At 35.1% G+C, this 24302-nt stretch overlaps 4 protein-coding genes across 8 annotated transcripts; all 4 read right to left on the bottom strand.

Annotated features, from left to right (window-relative positions):
* Positions 1 to 3538: 3538 nt before the first annotated feature.
* On the bottom strand, positions 3539 to 8057 carry LOC131000179 (uncharacterized). Its single transcript, XM_057925958.1, has 13 exons — positions 7891 to 8057; positions 7741 to 7804; positions 7489 to 7578; positions 7051 to 7128; positions 6887 to 6961; positions 6663 to 6715; positions 6015 to 6165; positions 5811 to 5921; positions 5098 to 5221; positions 4877 to 4974; positions 4218 to 4356; positions 3959 to 4011; positions 3539 to 3877 (listed from the first exon to the last, which is right to left on the bottom strand). Exons 1-13 carry the CDS (start codon positions 7971 to 7973, stop codon positions 3794 to 3796), a joined length of 1203 nt encoding a protein of 400 aa, XP_057781941.1. The 5' UTR covers positions 7974 to 8057; the 3' UTR covers positions 3539 to 3793.
* A 511-nt stretch (positions 8058 to 8568) lies between these two features.
* LOC131000023 (receptor-like serine/threonine-protein kinase ALE2) lies at positions 8569 to 14798 on the bottom strand. The gene is given in 10 exon segments (XM_057925759.1): positions 8569 to 9657; positions 9826 to 10066; positions 10243 to 10632; positions 11195 to 11461; positions 11543 to 11755; positions 11758 to 11907; positions 12372 to 12473; positions 12545 to 12637; positions 12918 to 13001; positions 14401 to 14798. Coding segments are annotated over 10 exon segments (2262 nt in total). The 5' UTR covers positions 14453 to 14798; the 3' UTR covers positions 8569 to 8987.
* Positions 14799 to 17434: 2636 nt separating this feature from the next.
* On the bottom strand, positions 17435 to 20479 carry LOC131000126 (uncharacterized). 5 transcript variants are annotated; one of them, XR_009093669.1, is made up of 5 exons: positions 19950 to 20478; positions 19785 to 19867; positions 19499 to 19537; positions 17808 to 18335; positions 17435 to 17707 (listed from the first exon to the last, which is right to left on the bottom strand). XR_009093669.1 is itself a non-coding variant. In XM_057925908.1 (4 exons), exons 1-4 carry the CDS (start codon positions 20261 to 20263, stop codon positions 19006 to 19008), a joined length of 462 nt encoding a protein of 153 aa, XP_057781891.1. In that variant the 5' UTR covers positions 20264 to 20479; the 3' UTR covers positions 18344 to 19005. The 5 variants fall into 5 exon arrangements, 1 of the variants encoding a protein (XP_057781891.1); XR_009093670.1 differs by having other exon boundaries at positions 17808 to 18078; positions 18185 to 18335; positions 19499 to 19867; positions 19950 to 20476; XR_009093666.1 differs by having other exon boundaries at positions 17435 to 18078; positions 18185 to 18335; positions 19950 to 20476.
* A 1359-nt stretch (positions 20480 to 21838) lies between these two features.
* Positions 21839 to 22532, bottom strand: LOC131010975 (uncharacterized). The gene is made up of 2 exons (XM_057938698.1): positions 22452 to 22532; positions 21839 to 22336 (listed from the first exon to the last, which is right to left on the bottom strand). The coding sequence occupies exons 1-2, from the start codon at positions 22530 to 22532 to the stop codon at positions 21839 to 21841; spliced, it is 579 nt and encodes a 192-aa protein (XP_057794681.1).
* Between the last annotated feature and the right edge of the window lie 1770 nt (positions 22533 to 24302).

The following is a 24302-nucleotide window of genomic DNA, read 5'->3' as shown; positions in this document are numbered from 1 at the left end:
ATAACAATTCAATTATCATATTTATAAATATAATAATAAATTAATTTTAACTGAATATATTTGAGTTGGATATTGAAAAAAATGAAAAGATAAAGAAAAAAACACAATAGTAAAAGATGATATTATGAAAAGGAAAAAAAAGATGAAAAATAAAAATAAAAATAAAAATAATTGAAAATATATTTATTCAAAAAAAGATAGGAGATGAGAGAAATTTTTTAAATTTTAATTTTTAAATAAATATACCTTTTACATTTTAAATCAAACATTTGCAAAAATTATAGTATCAAATTAAAGCTCTTATTATTATCTTCAATTTTGATATGCATATTAAATATTTTATAATTTGCCGAATTTCACAATTTTATAAAATAAAATAAAACAAAATTTAAGAAGAGAGAAAAAAAATTACAAATAAAACTTCAATTTTTTTTAACTCAATAAAACTTCAATTTTATTATAACTACAAAATTATCACTCAATTTCATTCGTACTATTTAACTTATTACTAATATTCTTTTTCCGAGTTTTTTCATTGAACTTAACTTAATTTAACTTCTTTTTAAATAACTATTGTATACTATTTTAAATATATATTAATATTAATGGGAAGAAGAGATTATCAAATAGGTTATCACGGAATGAGATTCATTGTACCACATTTTATGTCTCATTTCGTGTCCCACTTTCAATTTTACTTATTTTCTTATATATTTTTATCTTCAATTTCAATTTTATATGTCTTAGTTTAATTTTGGGATTATTAACTAGGGTTTATTATTAAATTAGGGTATATAATTTTTTTTTTTATCATTTAATTTCACTTTTATTAGCTAATAATTGGTTGATAAATTCAAAGTCATGGTATATACTTTTTTAAAAAAATTATTTTTTAAAATAAAATTTAAATATAATTTATAGTATTATAATAAATTTAATTTTTATAAAAAATAATTTTAAAATAATAAATATAAGAATGGGACATATTTTTTTTAACACAATGACGTTCAATCGACCAACTCGGAATTACGAAATAAAAATCTCATTTTCATTTTTTTTTTTTTCGTGCATTCTGATCACTCTACTAATTATTTGTAAAACTCCAATGTTATAATAACTCTTATAAAGTCTAAAATTTGAGTTCCCATGCTAGTTTTTTGTTTGATAAATTACCAATTGATATCACATGTATTTACTCGAATGTTATAATAGCTCTTATAAAGTCTAAAATTGGGACGATACAATAGGTGTGATTCCATCCATACCGATTTTCCGAAACCTATTGTCGTAAATTTTATTTAGTGCAAAAAGTTAGAATAATTTCATGTGTAATATTGATAAAGAAATAATTATTGTAATTACGGCATAATTGCAATCCATGATTATTTTTTAAAAAATACACGAAATAAATGAAAGTCGAAATTACAAATTAAAATTCGTTGAAAAGGAAGGTTAAAGTATATTAATCTTAAAAAAATACCCCATTTTAAGATGAAGAGACAATTTAATCTTAATAAAAATGTATTATAAAAACAACCAAAACCGAATTCCACCGCCATCAATTTGTGCAAACCTTCATCTTCCCCAACTATTTCTGTAAAACCCTATCACAACGACTTTCTGCAAAAATCGAGCGGTCCGTCAAAATCTGCACAACGCGCGGCGGCGACCAACTACGAAATAAGTTTTTTGAACATATAAATACAATCAGACGAGTAATAGATATTGCAAAGTTGCTCGCAACAGTTATCAATTAAAAACTCAATGTAAAGATAAATTTTGAATCTTATGGACCTTAATAGTAACTACCCTTTTCTTTTTAGGCTGCATTTACGTTAATGGATAAATTTATCCATAAAAAATGGTGGATAATAAAAATTTATGCATTTGAATGTCTCATTCATTTTTCAACATTTGACATAAAAAAATATTTTTCCTTCATTATTATTCCTCCATTTGTGATAATATTATCCATCCTTAAAGTAAAAATAAACAAGAAAAAAAGAAGAAGAAAATATTTAAAGACATAAATTTTTGTTATCCATCATTTTTAATGAATAAATTTATCCATCAAAGTAAACGCAGCCTTAAAAATATTCAAATGGGAACACATTCTGTTAAAATATTTCTTTGCTCTTTAATAAGTATTTTAATATAAGAACACTGTATTATTTGTCCATTTGACAAGCTTTAGTAAAGCTGGCAGTTCAAACGAAGGAAAGGGAGCTTACAAACGTGAGCACAACTCTCCAACTTTTTTCCAATAATTGATTAATAATTTTCTATATGGTGCGATAAAATGCAATATGTTGGTAAGACACTCCTCCAGTCCTAACTAATAGATTGGAAATTCGAGTCACCTAAAGGGCTAAAGTGTGAGTGTGTTCTTCTTTTTTCAAGTAATAATACTTTTTTTTTCAAAAAAATAATTTTCAATATGGAAAATGTAAATATGGTACATATGATATTAGAGTTCAAGTTCAGGGCAATGGCGGATCCAGGATTTAATATCTGGGGGTGCGCTACATAGACGTAAACTATAGTATATTCCGTACATTGTTTAATTTAAAAATGATAGAATATTTCTTTCTCCTCTAATGACACACTACTAGTACTTGGATTATCCAAATTCATAACTTTTTCTTGAAAAATATGCTGTACCTATTTTTTTAGATTTTATTTAGATGAACAAGGTATGATGAGAAGATTTTTTTTGTTATTTTCTTTAAATTTTTTAGCTAGTTCTTCTACAAATGGGGGTACAAATGAAAAATTAAAAGCAATTTTTCAATTTTTATATATAATAATATTCTTTTTATAAAAAATTGTACCCCTTTGTTGGGGGTACAAATGAAAAATTTAAAGCAAATTTTCAATTTTTATATATAATAATGTTCTCTTTATAAAAATTTGTACCCCTTTGTTCTATACTAGATCCAGTTTATTGAAGATTAGGTGAACTTTTATGCCAATGTGAGAACTGATGCGTCATTAATGCACACGTATAAACATGCCCATATTAGATACGGGTCATAACTAAATTATGCGCACATATAGTGGAATATAATTATGCTTTGAAATATTTTTTTAAATTTATCAATTATATTTACACGGTTATAATTTAATATATGGAGTATTGTATAAGGGTGACGACATAAAGAAATTTTATTTCTAGAATAATATAATCTCTAGGATCATAACAATATAAACAAATTGTTTATACTTTTCTTTTATTAAATTTAAACATATTTTCACCCAACTCCGCATCGCAATCCTGGCTCGTCCGGTCGTCCCATTCCCCTTCACCAATTGCATCTTCTTCTTCTTCTTTATTACTCCCTCCGTCCCATTAGAATTGATACACTTGCCTTTTTTGTTTGTCCCATTAGAATTGACAATTTTCTAAAATGGTATGTGGTCCATACATTATCTACACACATAAAATAAGTGGACCCTACCTACTTTACACTCTTAACCATTTATTTTTAATCTCCGTGCCCAACTCAAAAGTGTCAATTCTAGTGGGACGGAGGGAGTATTTTTATTTTCATAATTCTTTATCATTTTTAATTATTTTTTTGGAAATATATCATCCAATACAAGATGACAAAGGCAAGAAAAGTGGTCCGTAGTGAAATTCATGACATCTAAGGCAGGTATTGCAGCAGGTATACAAGGATATCAGTCCACAAAAAACCTGCCAAAAACACTATAACAAATACACCAAGTTGACGGCCTCTGCTTATTTTCGTGTTACTTACCACATTATTACTTTGGCCATCACTTGGGATCTCTACACTAAAAAAGAAGTCAAGCGACGGTCTGTGCGTTGTGGAAGCCCGGTTCTGGCTCCCAAGGCTCTGCAGTTAATGCCAGCCTGAAATTTACACAACCTTTCTTCATATCTAACTTAGTTTTAAGTTGAACTGTAGAAGCATTATAAAAACAAAAAACTGACCACTTGAGAAGCCAAAGGCAACATCTTTTCCGGCGGCATGTTGGCGCAAAGAGCTACGGAGTTCAAACCAACACTAGTGTAAATATAGGATCAAACCAGATTTATGTGTTCACATAATTTAATTGTGAGAAATAAAAAATCTTGTTTTGGTAGAAGTTGTGGAAAGATTGAAAAATGAAGACATTACATGATTACTTTGGTCATCACATATTCCTATAAGAAATGTGGAGATTTAAACGGGAAATGTTGCTTCACTTACCATAAAGGACAGCTCCAATGAAGGAGTCACCAGCACCAGTAGTATCAACAAGTTCTGATGGTGGAATTTTCTCAGCTGTTCCTAAAAGCAGCCTGCCTTGCACAGTACCAATTCCCTTTGCGTGCAATTTCACTTCTTTCTAAAATATAAAAATCAAAGCAAATAAAACAAAACCAAAAAAAGCAAAAAAGTTAGATAATTTTTTATTTGAGATCTTCAATTTCTAAGTAAAATGATGCGGGATGTTTGGAGTACATTTGGAACTCATTCCACAGGAACTTCTATACATGAAAATCCATTTGAAAGAGTGTTGAATGTTCCATAGTTGATTCTAAATGGATATTTTAATAAAGTCACATTCCTATATCTTTTTTGTGAGGAAGCAGAAGCTTTTGCCTTATGCTGCTCTTAATTGGATATCAAACCACATCTGTACCAACATTTGAGCACTATGGTAACATTTCCACTCAAAGTTCGTACTTCTATTTCAGACAGGGATTTTCATTTGGTTAGAGGGCAACTATGGGGATCTAGGAAATTACATCCCTCCTATATCCATAATTATCAAAAGTAAAGATGATCAATTAACCCAAGTTGTAACGAATGCTTGAAAGTAACAATTAAGGGGGAGAAACAACATTTCTGCAAGAGAAACTCACCGACGCCACACATGTAGGCAAGGTAGTGTTACTATCACTTTTGTGCTTCATAGAAATTAATAAATCATCCACGTCCACTTCTTCAGAGAAACCATTTTCTACAAATAATAAAATGAGAATTGAGATGCAAAAGAAACAGGCAAACTGGCGTCCAATTTAACATTGTCATCAACCTATATAAGATTCAACAACAAAAAGAGTGGAAAGTGATTATATGTTACCATTTGATCTCTCCAGCATGATGCAACCATCTTCACCCAATGTGACCACTACAAATTTTAAATTTGGCAACTTTATAAGCATGGAAACAAGTGCACTTGTGACTGATGGAGCACCTGTCCATGACTGCAGGATAAAGAACATAAATTACTAAACTATGAGCTCCATCAATCTTGGAAATTGAATTAAAAATGTAGCTTCCTGGCCAGGCATGGCAATCTCACTTAGGGTTATCTGTATCACATTGTTAAGTCAAAAGTAATACTTTTTGGTAGGGTTAAATGTATTATATTACCAAGCGTATCTGCTATTATGTCAACTATTAATCTTACTGAAAATCCTCAAATGGATGAATATTGAACTAAACAAGTCATGTATTAACTTCTTGAAAGTGCTGTCAATACTTTAGTGATCAAAGAATCATAACATAAAAGGTCAGAAAGAAATCAAATAATAATACCTCATCTTTTTCATCGGATTTAAAATAAACCAGGGCAGTTTTTTTTTTTTTTTTTTTTGAACGAATTAGCACAAACAATTGGGCAGTGTTCCTCTCTTTCTACATCAACCATATTTATCATTCAATAAACTATAGCTCGTGCTTTCATCATCAAAGACAAGCCATCCTTACTGATGCCTAATGCTATCCAATTTATCAATGCAGTCACATGGTAACTGCAAGGTGTTCCAAATGGAACAGTATAACACAACGTACCTGCGGAAATTTTGCTGAACAGATTGCATAACTCGACAAACTCAATAGATCATCCAAACCTTCTCTCTTCCTTTCTGCATCAATTAGAATAGGAATACCTCTGCGAGTTGCCTGCTCTGGAAAATCAATCGAAAGGTTTACCTTTAAAATCAAATTTGCAGCAAGAAAAGAATTTCAAAAGTAAAGCACGGATGCAGCAATCACCTCCTGTGCTACAACTAAAGCGGTATCATGCAGTCTTCCATCAAAATAGACTAGCCTAGCTCCATCCACTGCTGTTAATAATTTTGATTCTGTCAGCTCGTCGGGTATCATGGGAGGATATCCTGGAGTGTGAATACAAGTTCTAGTTTTCCTGAAATAACACATAAAAAAGGGAAGTTACACTTGATATCTATGCATATAAGTCTTCTTTTGACTATTCATTGCATCATCATCAGTGTTCAGTAAAAAAGCACAATAAATGATAGTAATACTTTAACCATTAGCCAAAATCAGAACAGCTATTTAGTGCAACCAGTTTGCTAATGTGGAGATGATCATAAAGTTAGCCCTGAAAGGATGTATTCTTACACATTATGTGTACAACTTTCAAGTTAATGTTATATCAACTTTACTTACAAGTGCATCTACACTCTCTTGCCCTTTTCCCCAACAAACCGTGAATTTGAATCTATGTACCAAGTACTCTACCACAACAATTATGATCCAGATGCACAGATCTCTCATATAATTCCACAACTAGTAAGTGAATAGCATCTTACTGACGAGTAAAACATTAAGAACGACAAACTGAGACAATGGCAGGACCAATAAAACATAACAATAGGAGACCAGCACAGAAACACTCACGTTTCGTCATCAACAATGATATAGGTGAATGGTGAGTTTCCCCCTTCAGCAACCTGAAGGAAAATTAGGACTCATCAAGGTAATGGCAGAGTATATGTGACCTTCAAACTTAATTATTTGTCCTCCATAAACTACAGTTTGAGAAAATCTCTACAGAGCAAAGTAAGAATAAGCGCAAAAATGGTCAGTTTGACAGGCATCATGAGATGAAATCAAAATCTTACCACTATAAATGATGAATCGACACCATCAGCCTCCAGCTCCTCCAATATTCCTTTACCTTGAGAATCATCAGCAACCTACTTGGTAAATGGTGCATTTCAGTCTGCCTATTTAATACATGAATCTCCAAACTCAATAAGATGAGCAAACACAGAAATTAAGGGACCTTGGAAATAAGTCTAGGTTGCAAGCCCAGACGAGCTGCACATGTCAATGCATTCCCTGCATTTCCACCTCCTTGGACCTAATTCCCAAAGTACACATGCCCACATTTATCAAAATTTAAATTCCCAGATCAACAGTTCCACAAAGTGTAACAGAGGAATAACGACATAGTATCATACAAAAGAAAACAGCAAAACAAAAACAACAACAAACAAAAAACTGTTTGTTTCAACTGGAGCCTTTGATCAAAGAATCAGTATTTGATCCAAAATGGTACACGAATCTAATAAACCTGCACTCAACTGATCAATCAGAACTTCCACAACCTAAAAAACGTTTAAATAGAACCAAAACTTCGTAATAGCAAAATACGTGGACCACGAGTTCTGACACTAAAACAGTAGTATCGATCACAAAATCACTAAGTAAATTGTATTACCTTGGCGCTGGTGCTTCTAGTCTTATCATCAGGCTTCGGATAAGTAGCCACCGCGGCCAGAAAATCAAGCGTAACCGCTCCACAACCTACCTGCACATCCAAGCACATCCCACTTCACCATATGTGCAAATGAACGAAAGATACTGCTAGATCGTCTACTCCACAAGATGCAGCACAAAATTCAGTACAGATACAAGAACCATAGTTGAAAAGCAGGATCAAATATATTGAAAGGGCAAATAAATCAATTACAACAATGCGATTATCGGGGAGAGGAGGCAGCGAAGGCGCGGCGGACGACATTCTAAACCTGCACCTGAACAGCCGATAGAGCAAATAAATCCGGAAATTAATGGAAGAAATATGGTATCGGTGAGAATGTTAGTGAGGGAGAGTAAATACCTGAGAGAAAATGAAGAGAGAGAAGGGAATTGAGAGGAAAATGGGGGTCTGAGTAGAGCAGGTGGAGTTGAGGTGAGCAACATTGTTGGGTGGGCGTAGACAACAGCATAAGCTCAGTGCGAGCCACGGGTAAGCTGGATATTGGAAACACAATTATTATTATTATTAAATTAAATAATAGAGCAGCAAATAAACTTTATTTATTTTGGGGGGTTGTAAATAAAACAAATACTACGAAGAGACAAAGTGGTTGGATAAATCTATAATATTGAACATAGTTATAAAAACTGTATGACGGAACCTCCTAAAATTTTGAATTTTTTTAAGAGAAAAGGGACAACGATTGTTTTTACAATCATTCAATCACCAACTTAAAAGTTATAGTAGTAGGTTTTACAGTTGAAATGAGTGAAGTTAAATCGAATCATAACATTTCGGTCGATTCTTTTCGATTCCTAGTTTGTTCGGTTTTGATTTGGTGGCAATTTTTAAATGTTTCATGTTATTGAGGTATTGGGAAAACTATTGTTGATAATTTTTACGTATATATAGTTTTGATTGTTGTCGGTGCGTCATACTTAGATCCTTTATTTGGTTGTTGTTTAATTAATTTGGTTTATTGGTGATAGTGAAATGTTATTTCATTTTCTTCTATTGAGTGTGTACGCTCGAAAACCATTAAATTTTAACCCATTTTCTTTGCATACAAACATCAGTACTCACTTTAAGATTGTTTCTCCGACCACCCAACAACAACAAAAAAACAATCAAGAGTATAAAGAAGAAAGAAAGGATCAAAATTAGAAGCTATGGGCCACATTATGCTTCTTCCCCTGTTCTAAGTGACCAAATTATACCTATATATGTGTGTAAAGCATCCAGATGTATGGTGTATCCATCCTAATTAAATCCAATTAGGATTCATCAATTTTCAATTATGGTTTATTAATCCCCGAAGAGTTTACAAATCTCTTATTAAGGATTATAAATCACAATTGGGATTTAATTAGGATGGATGCATAATGCATTCGGATGTATCTAAACGTGCCTTGTATGGTAGAACTACCGGAACACATGGTCCTCCAATTCTGTATATTTTAGAAACTACTCGCATACCCTCTACCATATCGTTTAGCCAGCAGCACCCCATGATCACTCATGCTCCTCAGTAACGTGTAGAAAGCTCGTTTAGACTCGATTATCTTCGAGAGTACCAATCTGTTACTGTGCCTTGTTGCCAAGGCACCACAATCCTCAACAAAACCCGGCCTATTATGAAGCTCGTAAGGAGAACCCGAAGTATACTCCATCGTTATGTAAGAGGAGGCTTCGCCGCATGTCAGGCGATGGGTCGGGGTGGGGTCGCCCTTGAAGTCGGAGTCGTGGGCAGAGGATCCCTTCTGACTATAATCCTCTCCACACGTCTCATCTATATCATTGTAGATGAGTTTGAGGGCCTGAACAACCTCTCCCATAAATGGCCTATGGGTTACCTCTGGCTGAACGCACAAGGAGGCGATGGCAGCGACCTTGGCCATGTCATCAAAATCATAGCTCCCCGCCATGGAGGGGTCGACTAGCTGATGCAGACCTTCTCGATTAGTCAGCAAAGGACGCGCCGAAGTCACGAGGTTCTCTTGTCCAGGATGTTGGGACATGTCAACAGGTTTCCTACCTGAGAGCAGCTCTAGTAGAACAACCCCATAACTATAAACATCACTTTTGACAAGCAAATGTCCTGTCATTGCATATTCAGGAGCAACGTATCTGCAATAAACCATACAAATCAAGACGGATGCCATTGGGATAGAAAAGGAGAAAAGTGTGACGAGAGGAGAGTACATAGAATGAAAAGAGAATGACATTATGTTACTTTTCGATATGCAGCTTATTGAAAACAGATTGACTTTTAACTTCTTTCCCAAAAGAACGTACCCGAAGGTTCCCATGACTTCTGTAGATATGTGCTGACTTCTGTCTGCTGCTTCCCGCGCCAGACCAAAATCTGAAACCTTAGGGGTAAAGTCATTTTCTAGTAAAATGTTACTTGCTTTAAAGTCCCGATGAATAACATGAGGATTAGAATCTTCATGAAGATAAGCCAATCCTCTTGCTGCACCAAGCGCAATTTTTAATCGCACATCCCAGTCTAAGGGTCCCTTACTCCTGTCAACACCTATAACATCAGCAACGTCAGCAACTCTACAAAGAACACGCCAAATTCGTCTATCCTTATCTCACAGGCCTGAAAGAATGAAGAACAGTTCGCACACTTGTTCTTACCTAGTTTATGATGAAGAATAACTGAATGGTATTATTTATGAGAAATTTGTTAAAAAAATGTAGTATTACCATGCAAGTGGGACTCAACACTGCCATTTGGGACTAGCTCGTAGATCAAGCAGCGTGTCTGTTTTTCAATGCATATTCCAATTAATCTCACAAGATTCCTGTGATGCAACCGGCTCAGCATCTCAATTTCAGCAATGAATCCCCGGTCCCCATTTTGATTTTCCCTAGTCAGTAATTTCACAGCAACCTCAGTTCCACTATCCATGATACCATAATAAACACGTCCAAATCCTCCTTCACCCAACACCTTCTCAGGGCTGAACCTTTCAGTTGCTTTCTCGACCTCTGCAAGGGAAAATGATTTAACAGAAAGAACAAAAGCAGGCATGGCAGAGACAAGGGAGACCGATGTTGAGCTGGCTGGGCTGCTTGATAGCTCAGACCCTATTCCTGCAACATAAAATATAAAGACAAATAATCAAACATATCAATAAACATTCAAAAAATAAAGCACGTCGAAAGTATCAAACAACTAATGACAATAAACTAATGATAAATATTTATGATCACCACATGATTTTGTACAATGTATGTCAGAGATTGATCAAGGTTATTAATCAGCAATTTTCGACAAGAAATCCAATAAGAAGAAGAGCTATGACCAATATAAGTTGCTTTAGTTTGGACGAAGTAACAGCTATATCTAATAATGATTGTCTTGGCATTAAACATAAATTGAAAAAAACTCACTTCACAAGCACATGGAAGAAATAGTTGAAATGTCTTCTTTAATAAATATGAGTAGACACATTGCCTAAATCCGACTACAGTTCTCTACTTCTTCAAAATGAACATATCAATTTCAGGTCTCTTGTGCATGAATACAGCTTACTTGCTTACCTTTTCTGAATGTTAAGTTTCGTACAATGTTATTGTAGCTTCCACATATCATCTTTATTAGTATCTAGTGCTGGACAAGTTATAAAACAACAACTATAGCATGCAGGCTTACCAAATCTTTTGTTTAGAGATGAAGCTAATGCAGATTCAACAGTGTTTGATGGTGGGTTAGACTTTCTGCAGTTCAATAGGACAGCAGTTATAGCAAAACATACTACCAAAAGCACAACAGCCGCCAAAGAAATGACAAAAATCATTAGAAGGCTCATTTTTTGATCTTTGCCAACTATATCTGCAGTAATAGGGTATTGCTGATTTCCAGTGCTTCCGCTAGGGCCCTTGCCAGATGCACTTTCAGATGGAGGTGAAGGAGGTAATCCTACATCATGTATTTTCATCATTTATAATGGAAAATATAAATAAACATAATGAAACACAGATATAACAAGTTCCAGTTTACCTGGATAACTAATGTACATGACGTTATAGTCTCCAAAGAGGGTCCTATTCAAAGGCACTTTCTTTCGCAAAAGTCTTTGATAAGTTAAGGTAGCAGTTGTGTTATCAAACTTCTCCCCCAGTGGAACTAAATTAATATCGATAATTGTTTTCTCCTGATTTTGCTCATCCACACTTGCACCAATTATACTCACTTGGCTTTGTTTTAAATACCAGCTGCAACCTCAATCTCCAGCTCATTGACCTCAGGGAAGATAGCATAGACAGATACCCCTAGGAGAAGTCCAACTCTCATCGGAATTACACAACCACACGGTGAACCAAATGGAGCTGAAATAAGTAGTTTGGGGCAAGTTTGACCACAATCTGTTAGATTCATGAAGCAAATGTCACTGACAGTACAAATAGGGGAATAGAAGTAATGACATGAAAAGAAAAGAGAGAACAGAAGCCAGTCCTCACTCCTTGGGAATAGAAGAGGGCTCATTGGATCTTCAGTATTATCTCAGGTCTCAGACTATACAAATGAGGCATCTTTTCCATAGCATGAAAAGCACATACTAGTTAAAAGGAAAACTGCGCAATCAATGTAATAAAAGCCCTATTTTGTGAATGAACGCTAGGAATACCTACTAGTGTGGTGTCTTTCATCTTCTATTGCCACAATGCATCAACATGTTAATGGTAAATGGTTCTCAATCTCATCATGCATGGGCATGAAATGAACCTCTTCAAGATTAATCAAATACTAATATTTTACGGTTAATGAGTGCAAAAGTGCTCTTTTGCCCCTACATTCTCATATTATGCTGCATTAACACCAAAGTTACCTGGTCTAGTAGAAGGAGAAGGTGGAACTGCATGATGTCTGATCCTATCGTCGTGGTGATGATGCCGAGGTAAGGTATTAACAGTATGACTAGAGAATGGACCTACGAAAGAGTTCTGTATCAGGAATATACTGGAAGTATAAAATAAACAACATGCCAAACAACTTTGTCACCTTTTTTTGATGCAAGAGATGGGGCTGGTGCAGCTGGTAAATACTGAAAATGACGCCTTCGGAAATCAATTAATTGACTAAATGATGTGCTCACTGTAAGAGCAATATGCATTTTATAGATTAGAAAAGTTACTGTAGATTTGCAAAAAATACGGTAATGGGATGAAGTTGGAAAGAATTAGAGGAAAATGAGATAAAAGCTTAGAAGCACTTCCAAACATCAACTAAGAAATTTACTTGGTTTAGACAGGCTCTCTGTCCTGTGTGATGATTCAAATCCAGTGAGACAATCATTTAATAAAAGACATGTACTCAAATACTAAAGATTTGCATGTATAGGTCATTGTAAAAGCAAAAGAAGTGGTCAGTATACCATGTTTGGGCGAATTCGTCCCTGCCAATGATGGAAGGGTCGGCAACCAAGATAGGGATAAGTAAATAGGCTGAGAAGGAGTCCCTGTACAATTAAATGTACAATTAAGTGCAAATAGATAGATAGCGCAACTGAACAAGCAGATGCAGGTGATTGCATTGCATATTTTCATGTTTGTTCATTAGTGTAAAGCTTGTTCATCAAAGCAGCTATTTCTGGCAAACACCAAGCTTTCAGATAGTGCAGAGTACCCTTCCTGAGTATGCCATCAAGCAAAAATTTGAATTGGCAAAAGAATAACTTGGAAGAACAGGAGGCTGATAAGCATTTCATGTACGCAAGCCGGTTACAACACAGGGATTGAGAGACTAAGTAGCATTACAATCCAATTTATAAATATACTAAGATATCAGATATAGCAAGTAGTCACAGACTCAGAAGCCAAATCTTTTCACACTTTTTACCATTCTATGGGTTATTTATACCTATTTAGTCAAAAAATAAAATGCAGTGGAAGTGTATAAGTGTATTATATAGATTCTCGTTTCTATTAATACGGATGTCACTATCATGCAGGGACGGAGCCAGAGGGGGCTAGAGCCCCCTCCCAAATTTTGAGTTTTTTTTTTTTAATATATATAGATATATGTTTATACCTATTATAAAATAATTTTGTTTTATAAAAAAGTATTTGGTTATTATATTCTCTCATATATATACTTAATTTAAGGATAATTCCGTTATTTAAAACTATATAATCTATGAAATATTGTTTGTTATTATTACTATTATACTTGTCTTTTAATAAAAAATGTCTAATATGTATGAAATGCTAAAAAAAATTATAATGTATTGAAACTAATTTGTAATATATAGAAAATATGTAATCTATGAACATGTTGTTTGTTATTATTATTATTATGCTTACCTTTTAATAAAAAATGTCTTAAATATACGGAATGTCCAAAAAAAGTTTTGTGATATATTGAAACTATATAATCTATGAAAATATTGTTCGTTATTATTAGTATTATGCTCGTATTTTAATAAAAAAATACCTTAAATATACATAATGCCCCAAAAAAATTCTCGTACAATTTCAGCCCCCGAACTTAATTCCTGGCTCCGTCCCTGCTATCATGTGGTTGTATCACTCTACCAAGAGAAATAAAATAGTTGACCCTCTAATTTTCATATTTACACATGATTTTTCACGTTGTGGGGATTTCAGAACAAAATTACAAGGAACATCACTAACATTATCATCGAAAAAAATAACTCTGCTGGACTATTGAAAATCGCTTATCATTTTAGAAAGGAAAATGCTGTAGGCAAGCACATCAAATTGAATATAAAAACAAAACTTTCGCGCTTGTTTTTGAGAAACAGATGTGGTGTGGATTCCATTTGCTTTCTCGTCGCCATATACTTATCAGATTATTAATTTAACAAGAAAATGTAGTTAAATAAACACAGGATGTACCGAAATTAGCAGGGAGCAGCGTGAGCAGATGAAGAATAATAAAGGCGAGCATCTCCTGACTCCAGAGCCAGAGATTCACGAACAAATGAAAGGTTTGTCGGAATTGATTTTTGCTCTGACTCCAACAAAACGCCCCCGTCGAGCAATGGCCGGAGCTGTCCAGGGTTCCGGCGCACCCAGGGGAGAAGCCGCATCCGCTTCTCCTCAGAAATCCGAAGTTCACATCAACACATGAATTACTCAGTTAAAGCACAAACCCAACCCCGCCGTAATCCAAAAACTGCAATGCAGGCAGCTTCGGCGAACGATTCGAAGATCCACGACGTATAGCAGCACTTGGCAGCAGACGAGGTGAGATGGAATAGTTAAGAAAGTTAGCTGGATCTTAGGAGTTACAGTCTGTCTTCTTCCTTTGGAATTTTATCATAAGATTCTAAATATCAAATCCTCTATTTCTTTTTTCTTTTTTATATAACAGAAACAAATATTTTAAAAAAAATTATACGATATGTATTTGCTTATTTAATGATGATGATTCATATACACATAAGGTAAAGTTCATCGAGAAATTACATTTATTGCGAAATTTAGTCGTTGAACACGATAATAATTTTGATAAATAAGTCAATAATTTTGATGAACACACATTTTGATTTGCGGTTCGAATCTTGAAGTGATAAAATTTTCAACATATTAAATAAAATAAGTTGTTCATGAAAAAAATTATTGACATATTCAACGTTTCGCAAATTCGCAAAATATATATAGAAAAAAATAAATTCAAAATAAAAATAAATCGTATATTAATCAATATAAATTATCGACATTTCTTCTCAATTTCTAAATATTTATATTTTTCTAGGGATCTTTTCCATATATAGAGAGAGAGAGAATGGATCCATAGAGAATCACATATATTTTGAGAATAAAGAATTAATCTTAGCCTTTGAATTAATTTATTAGATATTAGATCCAAAAATTCTTTATAAAATAAAAGGCAATATACCACTAATATTATGGTTTAGCTAAGTAGGAATGTCAATTAACTTATCAAAGGTTATTCACTAAGAGCATCAGCAGTGGCGACCCGATAGGGGTACTCGAGCCACCCCCGAGATTGGGTCGCCCACTGCAGGCGAAGGGGACTCGATGGGGTCCCGATAGAACAGGGCAGCCTCGATAGCCATTTTGTGAAGGCGCGTGTTTTACACGCGCCAATTTGAAAAAAAAAAACAAATTTTGAATAATTGTGTCGTTGCCATTCGACCGTTATTGCCTATTTTGTTTCATTTTCACGATCATTCGACCGCTATTTATATATATATATATATATATATATATATCTTCTATAAATTTGCCTATCTTCTTCTTCACCTCTCTTCCATACTCTTCTATCTTCTCTCTCAATTTCTCTAAAAAAAAAAAAAAAAACGGATTCATACAATTCCAATTGGTACGACTCAAATTGGGTTCCCGACCTCTTCGGCGGAGACGATTATCATCCCAATTTGGCGGGTATCAACTTGGAGAAGGAACCTACACATACACCCTCAAGGAGACGAACCTTATTGTCCGTGTTTGGGCGGAGGAGACAAATGACGCCATTCGGGGTGTCGATCAAAAAGGCGAGGCCTACTGGGGCCGGATTCTTGACCGCGTTAACGTCCTCCTCGGCGCCGCCTTCAAGCCCTGCCAAATAAAGAGACACTTCGCCTAAGTGGCCCAGGATGTGAAGTTGTGGGAGAATGTTTGGGTGGAGGTTTGCACGAAGTGGCCTTCCGGCCATTCCGATGACATGCTCCAACAGAAGGCCCAAGTCATCTTCCAAGCTAGGAGCCCCACTTTTGCCCCCTTAAACTACTGGAATGCATGGAGGATGCTCCGCATCAACCGGTGGTTCAAGTCCATGTACCTTGAGGGCGATGTCCGTTCCTCCAAGAGGACGAAGACGTCGGAGACGGGCAACTTCACATATTATTATTAACTAGTGTATAACCCGTCGAAATTCGACGAGTCATTATTTTATAGCATAATTTATAATAAATTTTAATGTTAATTATATTGACGATATATATATTATTATTTTAATTTGATATTATCTGTAGAAGTTTTTGTGTGACGTATTTTTTATATCTTTGTTCTATTTTATAATTAATATTTAAACAATTATTAGTGTTATATACGACATATAAGGAAGCTAAATCGTACAACATTAGGCAATAACTTAGTTACGAAAGTAAAGTTAACGGTACTCAACACAACAATTCATTAAACAGGCAATTGGCCACATCTTCAAAAGCAAGCAATACAACAGTAATTTTCAATTCCTCACTTCAAACCTGAATCTACAGTAACCTTCATAAGCTTTTGCTTGAAGATGAAGTTTCCAAATCCAGAATTGTAGATCCGCATGTAGCCTCTGCAAGTAAAAGATACGATATACATAAGCAATTTTCATACATAGAAATCTAACACTCATTCCCATCCATCTAGAATAGCAATGTTAAGTAAATAGCATTATAAATATTTAATAAATGCTACTGGTCTATAAAGATATGAATAAGATGATCAAGGTTATATCGTTCTTACCTTTCAATCTATCAAAAATCTCATTGTATACCACGTTAGTAGTTGTGTTGCTTGTCTGACCATTTTCATCACATATCAAAACTTTGAGACCTTTTTTGCTAGTGACTCGTGAGATCGCAACATACAGCTGGCCATGACTGAATACGGGTTTTGGTAGGTAAAGTCCTACGTTTGAAAGAGATTGTCCTTGGCTTTTGTTTATAGTCATAGCAAAACAAACGTTTATGGGGAATTGTCGCCTTTGAAACTGGATTGAAAATTTAGTGAAATCCGACAGACTCATGACCATTCTAGCAATTGGGAATTTCTTACCCACATTATTTCCTGAAATCAGTTTTGCTTCAATCACACGTTCTCCTACTTCTGTAACTATCAGCCTCGTTCCATTGCACAACTCATTGGACGGATCGATATTTCTAAGAAGCATGATGATGCATCCCTTCTTCAATTTTATTTCGTGGTTTGCCAATACTGGATATCAATATGAAATGCCAAAAAAATCTTATCTTTAAGCACAGATCCAATCCAATAAGGCTTTCAAAAATAACAGACTATATAAGTTTTAAAGACAGGTTTATAACAGAGATAGTAAATATAAATTAATAAAGACAATCATACTCTGCATCGGCTAATGTTATGTCACACTTGGATGCCTTGCCAGTTCTCATTTCGACCAAATCTATGTTAATAGTGTGGGTCATAACCTCCCCAAGAACATCTGCACCACGAATATATTTTTCAACGTCAAAATATAGATTACAATACACATAAATTGTAATATGACTTTCATGATATTAGGTTTAGCAAATTATACTAACCCAAAAAGAAAGTGGGATCGTGTGTAGGAATATCTGTAAAGGGAATAAAATTAAATTCATTTTCCAGAATTTCGAAGCCTTCATCCGGTTGCTCAATTTTGGTGGCAAGGCCGAAGCCAATCATATACAAGTGGTCGACCTTGGCCATCTGAAAATTAGGTTTGTTGTCCATTACTTGGAAATTTTGGATCGTGTATGGATCTCCCTCTCTCAAAAGAGGCATAAACTTCCTTTTATTTCCAACAGAGACAGATGCTTGAATTTGATTGCCCTACATGACAGATAAATTTTTCAAAAGGTAATCTAATGCTTGCATAGAGTAATTAGTTTATATAAAATCTAGATTATCTCAAATAAACTCAAATTTAAAGCATTACCCATTCATCGATTAAAATCATCTCCAAGCCTTCTCGGCCTGTTAAATCCTTTTGAACCCAAAGCCGCAATATTCTAACGACGACACTTTTATTCCAAGTTTTTTTTATCTATGGAGTTGATTTGGATGATTCCATTCCTTGTCGTCATTTCCTTTGTTGAGAACAAAACAGATAAAATTTCGCCAAAGGTTTGTGGAGCAGATTCAACCAAACGAATTTCGCCAATAATGCGTAGTCATGTATGCTAAAATTTGTAATTAGTGATGCATAGTCTGCCGAATCTCACATTTTCTTAAGGCATCCAGTGCTTATCTTATATCAGTCTATTTTCTTGGATGTGCATTAATCTAAAGTTTTTCATTATTGAATTCTCTGTCTCTCTAAGTATCTTCAAACTGGTCATGGCCCATAAGATATTCAGATTTTCAGCATCGAATATAATAGTTCAAACACAAAAGCTATATTTACATAGTATCGGGATATATTCTAATGTAGATTATGGCAGCAATATAATCCAATTGTGGTTGATTGTAGTATGGTGCATGATAGAAATAGGAACAGGAATCACCCCAAATTTCAGCCAAGCTATGATAAAAACAGAACAAAATTTTAGAACATTCTTTTAACTAGGCTGAGTATGATCCCAAATTTTGGAAATAAAAAACTAAAAATATACTCTTAGAACTGTTGTTTTTCATGCTTGCATATCAATATGAAATGCCCAAAAAATCTTATCTTTAAACACAAATCGAATCCAATAAGGCTTTCAAAAATAACAGAGGATATAAGTTTTAAAGAATGGTTGCTCACATACCTGTTGATTAAGGGCCGTAATAAGAGTAACAACCTATAAATGAGATGAGTAAATGAGATTGTCAAACAGATAATCTTTCATATTAGATTTATACTAAACTTCACATCTGAGCGGCAAAGTGAAATGGCTAATTTACGGATAAGAAATGTGGTCACATGAAATGTTCACCAACACAGACTTCTGAACATTTTAGACATATCCAGAGTGATGAAAAACATTGGACTTGCATTATCATTTAAGTTTTAGTAAGCAGCGCTCAAACTATAAATACTGTTTACACACAAGAAACAAACATTGTCTAAAAGAATAAAATATGAAAGAAAACAATAAAGTAATTGGCATTTTAAGTAAAGAAGTGAGATTTGTCAAACAAATAATCTTTTATAAGAGCAGACTTGTCAAACATTAGCCATCTGCAGACCAGAATCAAGCTTAGATCAGGATATTTTAACACTTAAACCCCAAAGTAAGTTTGCAATAAAGGATGATATTGAACTAACCTTGCAACAACAGAATCCCCAGACGAAAAACAATAGTACCTGTACACAATAGCATATCCATGGTTAGTTCTTTAAATAAATTGAAAATTGAAGACAAAATCCACGACACACATCACATATATGCGACCAGAATTGAAAAAATCGAAACAAACACAACATTCTCCAGAAACGAAAAAAACTAAAACCATGATCGAGATGGAATAACATTAAACCACACATGGCACTAAACTTCAATGAGCCTCGAAGCTTCCCACAAAACTCAGAACCTCAAAGTTGAAAGAATTACCGTATATTGCTCCAAGGACGAAGAATGACCTGCAACTTTTCCCTCTCTCTGGAATTTCTAAAGCCCACTTGTAGAGGAATAGCCTGCCAAGAATTTTAATAAAAAATCAAGGTGTAAACATGTCATAAATCCGCTGATTTGCCTTTCCAAATCTATCACTCCCACCTTGAATCATGGATCTGTAGCGTGGGGTGCAGCCATGGATGAAGCACCTCCCAAATTTGTTGCAGCCATGGATGAAGCATCTCCCTAATTTGTGCCATGGAAATTGACAGAGAGAGACTGAATCTCCCAATTAGAGAGCCGATTGTTTGAGATTTGTGGCAAGATTGATGGAAACTCATATTGGGAGAGAAGCTTTGAGAGATGTAACGGCTGAAGCGTGGCTGTGTAAAATTTGTGGGAAAAAAGATGTGAAGGCTGAAGCTAGGCGTGAGGAAAAAACATTTGAGATAATATGAAATACTCCATCCGTCCATGATTCAGTGCCCTGTTTGGCCTTTAAAAAGTGTCCACAATTGAATGCCCTGTTTTGCTTTTTGTACCCTTTTACCCTCCCTCTTTATTTAAAATTGCTACCCTTTGCCATTCATTACCCCACCCCTTATTGTGAAGTTAGTTAATTAAATCATCATTAACACCTAATTACTCTCTCCCTATTTGCACGATGCAATCTTATTTTTTGGCCTCTTCATTCATTCGAACCCTAGCGTCGCTTCATCTCTCTCACTCTCCATTCTGAAAACCCTAGCGCCGCTTCCTCTCTCTCTCCCGATTTTATGGCATCTCCATTCATGAATCCACCTTCATCCAAATCTCCTCCATCTTCATCGATGGAGGGCATTTTTATGGATTCTTTGGATGGATTTGTGTTGCGGGAGACGTTTGTGCCAGAAACTGAATTTCCTCTTCCCGATCTCTCTGAATGGGTTGAATTCGTGCCTGAAACCGAAGCAGCGCTGTGGTTGCTGCCGGAATCCGTAGCGGCACACCTCCCTCTCTCTGAATCGGTTGAATTCGTGCCTGAAACTGAAACTGGGTCGAAGTCGGAGTCGTCGTTGCTCCCTGTCACCGAATCAGAGTCGTCGCCACCAGAATCCGAAGCGGCGCCATGGATGCTGCCGGGAACCGAGGCAGCCTTTCTCACTCGCTCTGAATCGGAGCAGATTTTGCCTCCTTACGAAGCGGCGCCATGGTTGCTACCGGAAACTGAGCCGACGGCCCTCTCTCTCTCACCATCGCCGGAACCTCTCTCTGAACCGCCGGAATACGATTCCGATGGCTTCCATCTCTCTGAACAAATTAGAAGAGAGAAGGAAAAGGCCAAGCGAATTGCAGCCCTCCGAGAATCTTTCAGACGCGATCGGGAAGAGGCACAACGAATCGCCGAAATCAGAGAGTCTTTCAGACGTGATCGGGAAGAGGCCGAGCGATTAAGGTGATTTCGTTCTGTGATTGTTGTTTTCTTTGGTGGGGATTGGCTGGTTATGCCTTGTTATGCTATGTTGTTGTGCTTTGGTGGGGATTGGCTGGTGATGCCTTGTTATTCTATGTGATTGCTGCCGAATGTGTGTCTTTGCTGCCGATTGTGTGTCTTTGCTGCCGATTGCATGTTCTGCTGTATTGGTGTTGTCTTTGTGTATCTAAGGTGCCAATTTGTGTATCTAAGGTGCCAATTTGTGTATCTAAGGTGGTGCCAATTTGTGTATCTAAGGTGCCAATTTGTGTATCTTTGGTGGGAAGCTGACCCTGTGATGCCTTCTTATCTGTGTATCTATGAGTAAGCTGACCCTGTGATGACTTTATAGTCTGAGGGTTGTTTGTATTCAGCCATCAATTCACTTTTGGAGGTTGAATATAAACAAAATTATGCAGTCAATGATGCTAAAGAAATGGCAGAGACTAATATGCTTACAAAAAAATGATTTACATTACAAACACATTAAAAGATTGTTCATTGTGTTTGTATGTGTAAACCCTGCCCTAATCTATACAGTCTATTCAGTGATGTCAACCTGCTCCAGCCCTTCTATGACTGCTCCAAGGTTGTAAATTTATCCCTCTGCACTTGCATCCAACTCCAGAAACTGTAGTGTTTCCCTTACAAGTGTTTCTTCAACTTGAATGCAATCTGGTAACAACCCCAGTCTTGAGAGTCTTTCTTTGTTCATGTGTGGAATTTTGTAGTCATTTCCTCCCCTTGCCTTGATGATTTCATGGTAACAACTTTGCAAAGTAATGAACACATGGTTTAGCTTCTCTGGTGGGTATTCATCATATGCATCTTTAACATTCTTGAGTAACTCTTCCACATTCCCTGCTGGTTTTTGATCCTTCAATGTCTGTATTGCTCTGAAAAACCCTAGGTCATTGACATTTGTATCCGGTGAATTAGCAGGCTGGCATACTAGTTGGAATTTAAAACCATCAGTATTTGCAACCGCTAAAAAGTCTGGATCATTGGGTTTTATGTGGGGTTTTGCATTGTCTTGTTGGATATATATGTGCTTGTTTGCTCCCACTGACCACTTAGCTTTAAAGTTAGGTATCATCTGCCAAAAGGTAATAAAAGGGCTAAATGATGAAACTTTAACAGTTTCTGATAGCAAACAGTAATAAAAAGAAAAAGTAGCAGTTGACCTCTTTTAAAAGACAACATTTCATCACTTCCTTAGTAACTGCTGTGATTGGCTTCACTTCCATGGTACCTTTCATTCTGTTTTTTGAATTCCGTTGTGCTGCCTCCATGGTTGTGAAAGGAAATATCCCAAACTTTCCATCAAATATGCATCTGCCATCTAGGCCAAATATTGGTCGGGCAACGGCACACATAAACATAATCTTTTCAATGTACCTCTTTGATTTGCATGTACGATATGGTTCCCCTTCATCCGGCAGCAGGTAATACCTATCATTGGTTTTGGTACAGTAAAACCACTTCTCGTCGATGTGAATGGTGTTGTACATTGTTTGAAACTTTATAAAACCATCTTCACTTATTGAACTAAGCTGATTTAGGCTCCACTTCAGTCTTGACAGCCTATTCTGTGGGGTAAGAAAGGGTTTTATTGCATTTGTGTGTGTAAACACAAATTTTTGTATTTCAATTTGATAAAATACAAAATGTGTTACAAAGATAATTTGATAGTTTTGAAGAAAGATTTATGCGGGTTGCAATCTCTAGTTAATCCTCTGATTCTTCTCTTCCATTTGATTCTTGAACAAGCTCGAAGGTTCTTGAAATACTTGATTTGATGACGATAAATCCAAGGGACTCAAGTCATGATTTTGGATTGAACGTTGAACTTGATTTGATTTGAAGAAGAACGTCCTTAGAATTTATAAGAACGCCTTGAAGCTTTTGAACTTGATTTGATTTGATTTGAAGAAGAACGTCCTTAGAATTTGTAAGAACGCCTTGAAGCTTTGAAGCAAAACCTTGAATACTTGAAGAACGATTTAAAGATTTGAAGAACGCCTTGAAGGTTTGAATACTTGATGAAGATTTGAAGATATACTTGAAGATCACTTGAAGATATACTTGAAGCTTTGAAGATATACTTGAAGATTTGAATGCTCAAATACTTGAAGATTCGAAGGATACTTGAAGATTTGAATACTCAAACGATTGAAGATTTGAAGGAGACTTTGAACGTTAGATAGAATTCTTCAAGATACTTGAATACTTGGAAGAATACTTGAACTCTCCAATTCTCCGCCTCTTCTACTTGTGATACTAGAGAGAATTCTTTGTGCTCTTCGATCTTCCACTCCTTCACGTTGTTCTAATGAGCACCCCAACACCTCTATTTATAGATTTTTAGAGATGGGCTTCGTGGGCTTTATGGGCTTTGGGCCTTCATGCATGGGCCTTAGGGCTTTAGGTGTCCATAAGCCCATTAATTCATTTATGTTAAATATTAATTATATATCTATTTAATTTAGGAATAAAATCCCATTTAATAAAATAGAAAATATAATTGAATATTTAATTCATGAATTTACACGTGGCACGATTTAATTCGACGACAATTTAATTGTCTACAAATTGCCCCATCGAGACTTGTTTATGGACGAAATGTCTTTGGTAATAGACGAGTCTCGAAATTTATTTTGATAGTTTTAAACTCTTATCGAGGAGTTCTTGATTTGATTTTGGAATTTTAAATAGTTTATACTCGTATTTAGGAGTTCTTGATTTTCTTTAACTTTGTAAATAGTTTATACTCGTATTTAGGAGTTCTTCAATTTGAATTTGAATTTGCAAATAGTTTATACTCGTATTTAGGAGTTCTTCATTTTCTTTGAATTTATAAATAGTTTATACTCGTATTTAGGAGTTCTTGATTTTCTTTAACTTTGTAAATAGTTTATACTCGTATTTAGGAGTTCTTCAATTTGAATTTGAATTTGCAAATAGTTTATACTCGTATTTAGGAGTTCTTGACTTGGATTTGAATTTGTAAATAGTTTATACTCGTATTTAGGAGTTCTTGAATTTCTTTGAATTTGTAAATA

This window comes from Salvia miltiorrhiza, chromosome 1 (assembly GCF_028751815.1).
Source record: "Salvia miltiorrhiza cultivar Shanhuang (shh) chromosome 1, IMPLAD_Smil_shh, whole genome shotgun sequence".
Classification (NCBI taxonomy): Eukaryota; Viridiplantae; Streptophyta; class Magnoliopsida; order Lamiales; family Lamiaceae; genus Salvia; species Salvia miltiorrhiza.
The sequence above is the reverse complement of the archived record's forward strand: the minus strand, read 5'-3'. Positions and strand labels throughout refer to the sequence as shown.

Excerpts from the sequence above, each read along its gene's own strand:
- LOC131000179 (XM_057925958.1), bottom strand. The coding sequence starts at position 7,973 with ATGTTGCTCACCTCAACTCCACCTGCTCTACTCAGACCCCCATTTTCC. Across the intron at positions 6,962-7,050 it reads AACCTAGACTTATTTCCAAG|GTTGCTGATGATTCTCAAGG; the intron begins GTCCCTTAATTT and ends TTTACCAAGTAG. Across the intron at positions 4,975-5,097 it reads CATGCTGGAGAGATCAAATG|AAAATGGTTTCTCTGAAGAA; the intron begins GTAACATATAAT and ends TATTATTTGTAG.
- LOC131000126 (XM_057925908.1), bottom strand. The coding sequence starts at position 20,263 with ATGGACGGATGGAGTATTTCATATTATCTCAAATGTTTTTTCCTCACG. Across the intron at positions 19,868-19,949 it reads CTACAGATCCATGATTCAAG|GCTATTCCTCTACAAGTGGG; the intron begins GTGGGAGTGATA and ends AATTCTTGGCAG. Across the intron at positions 19,538-19,784 it reads CGTCCTTGGAGCAATATACG|GTACTATTGTTTTTCGTCTG; the intron begins GTAATTCTTTCA and ends TATTGTGTACAG.
- LOC131010975 (XM_057938698.1), bottom strand. The coding sequence starts at position 22,532 with ATGGAGGCAGCACAACGGAATTCAAAAAACAGAATGAAAGGTACCATG. Across the intron at positions 22,337-22,451 it reads TCACAGCAGTTACTAAGGAA|ATGATACCTAACTTTAAAGC; the intron begins GTGATGAAATGT and ends ACCTTTTGGCAG.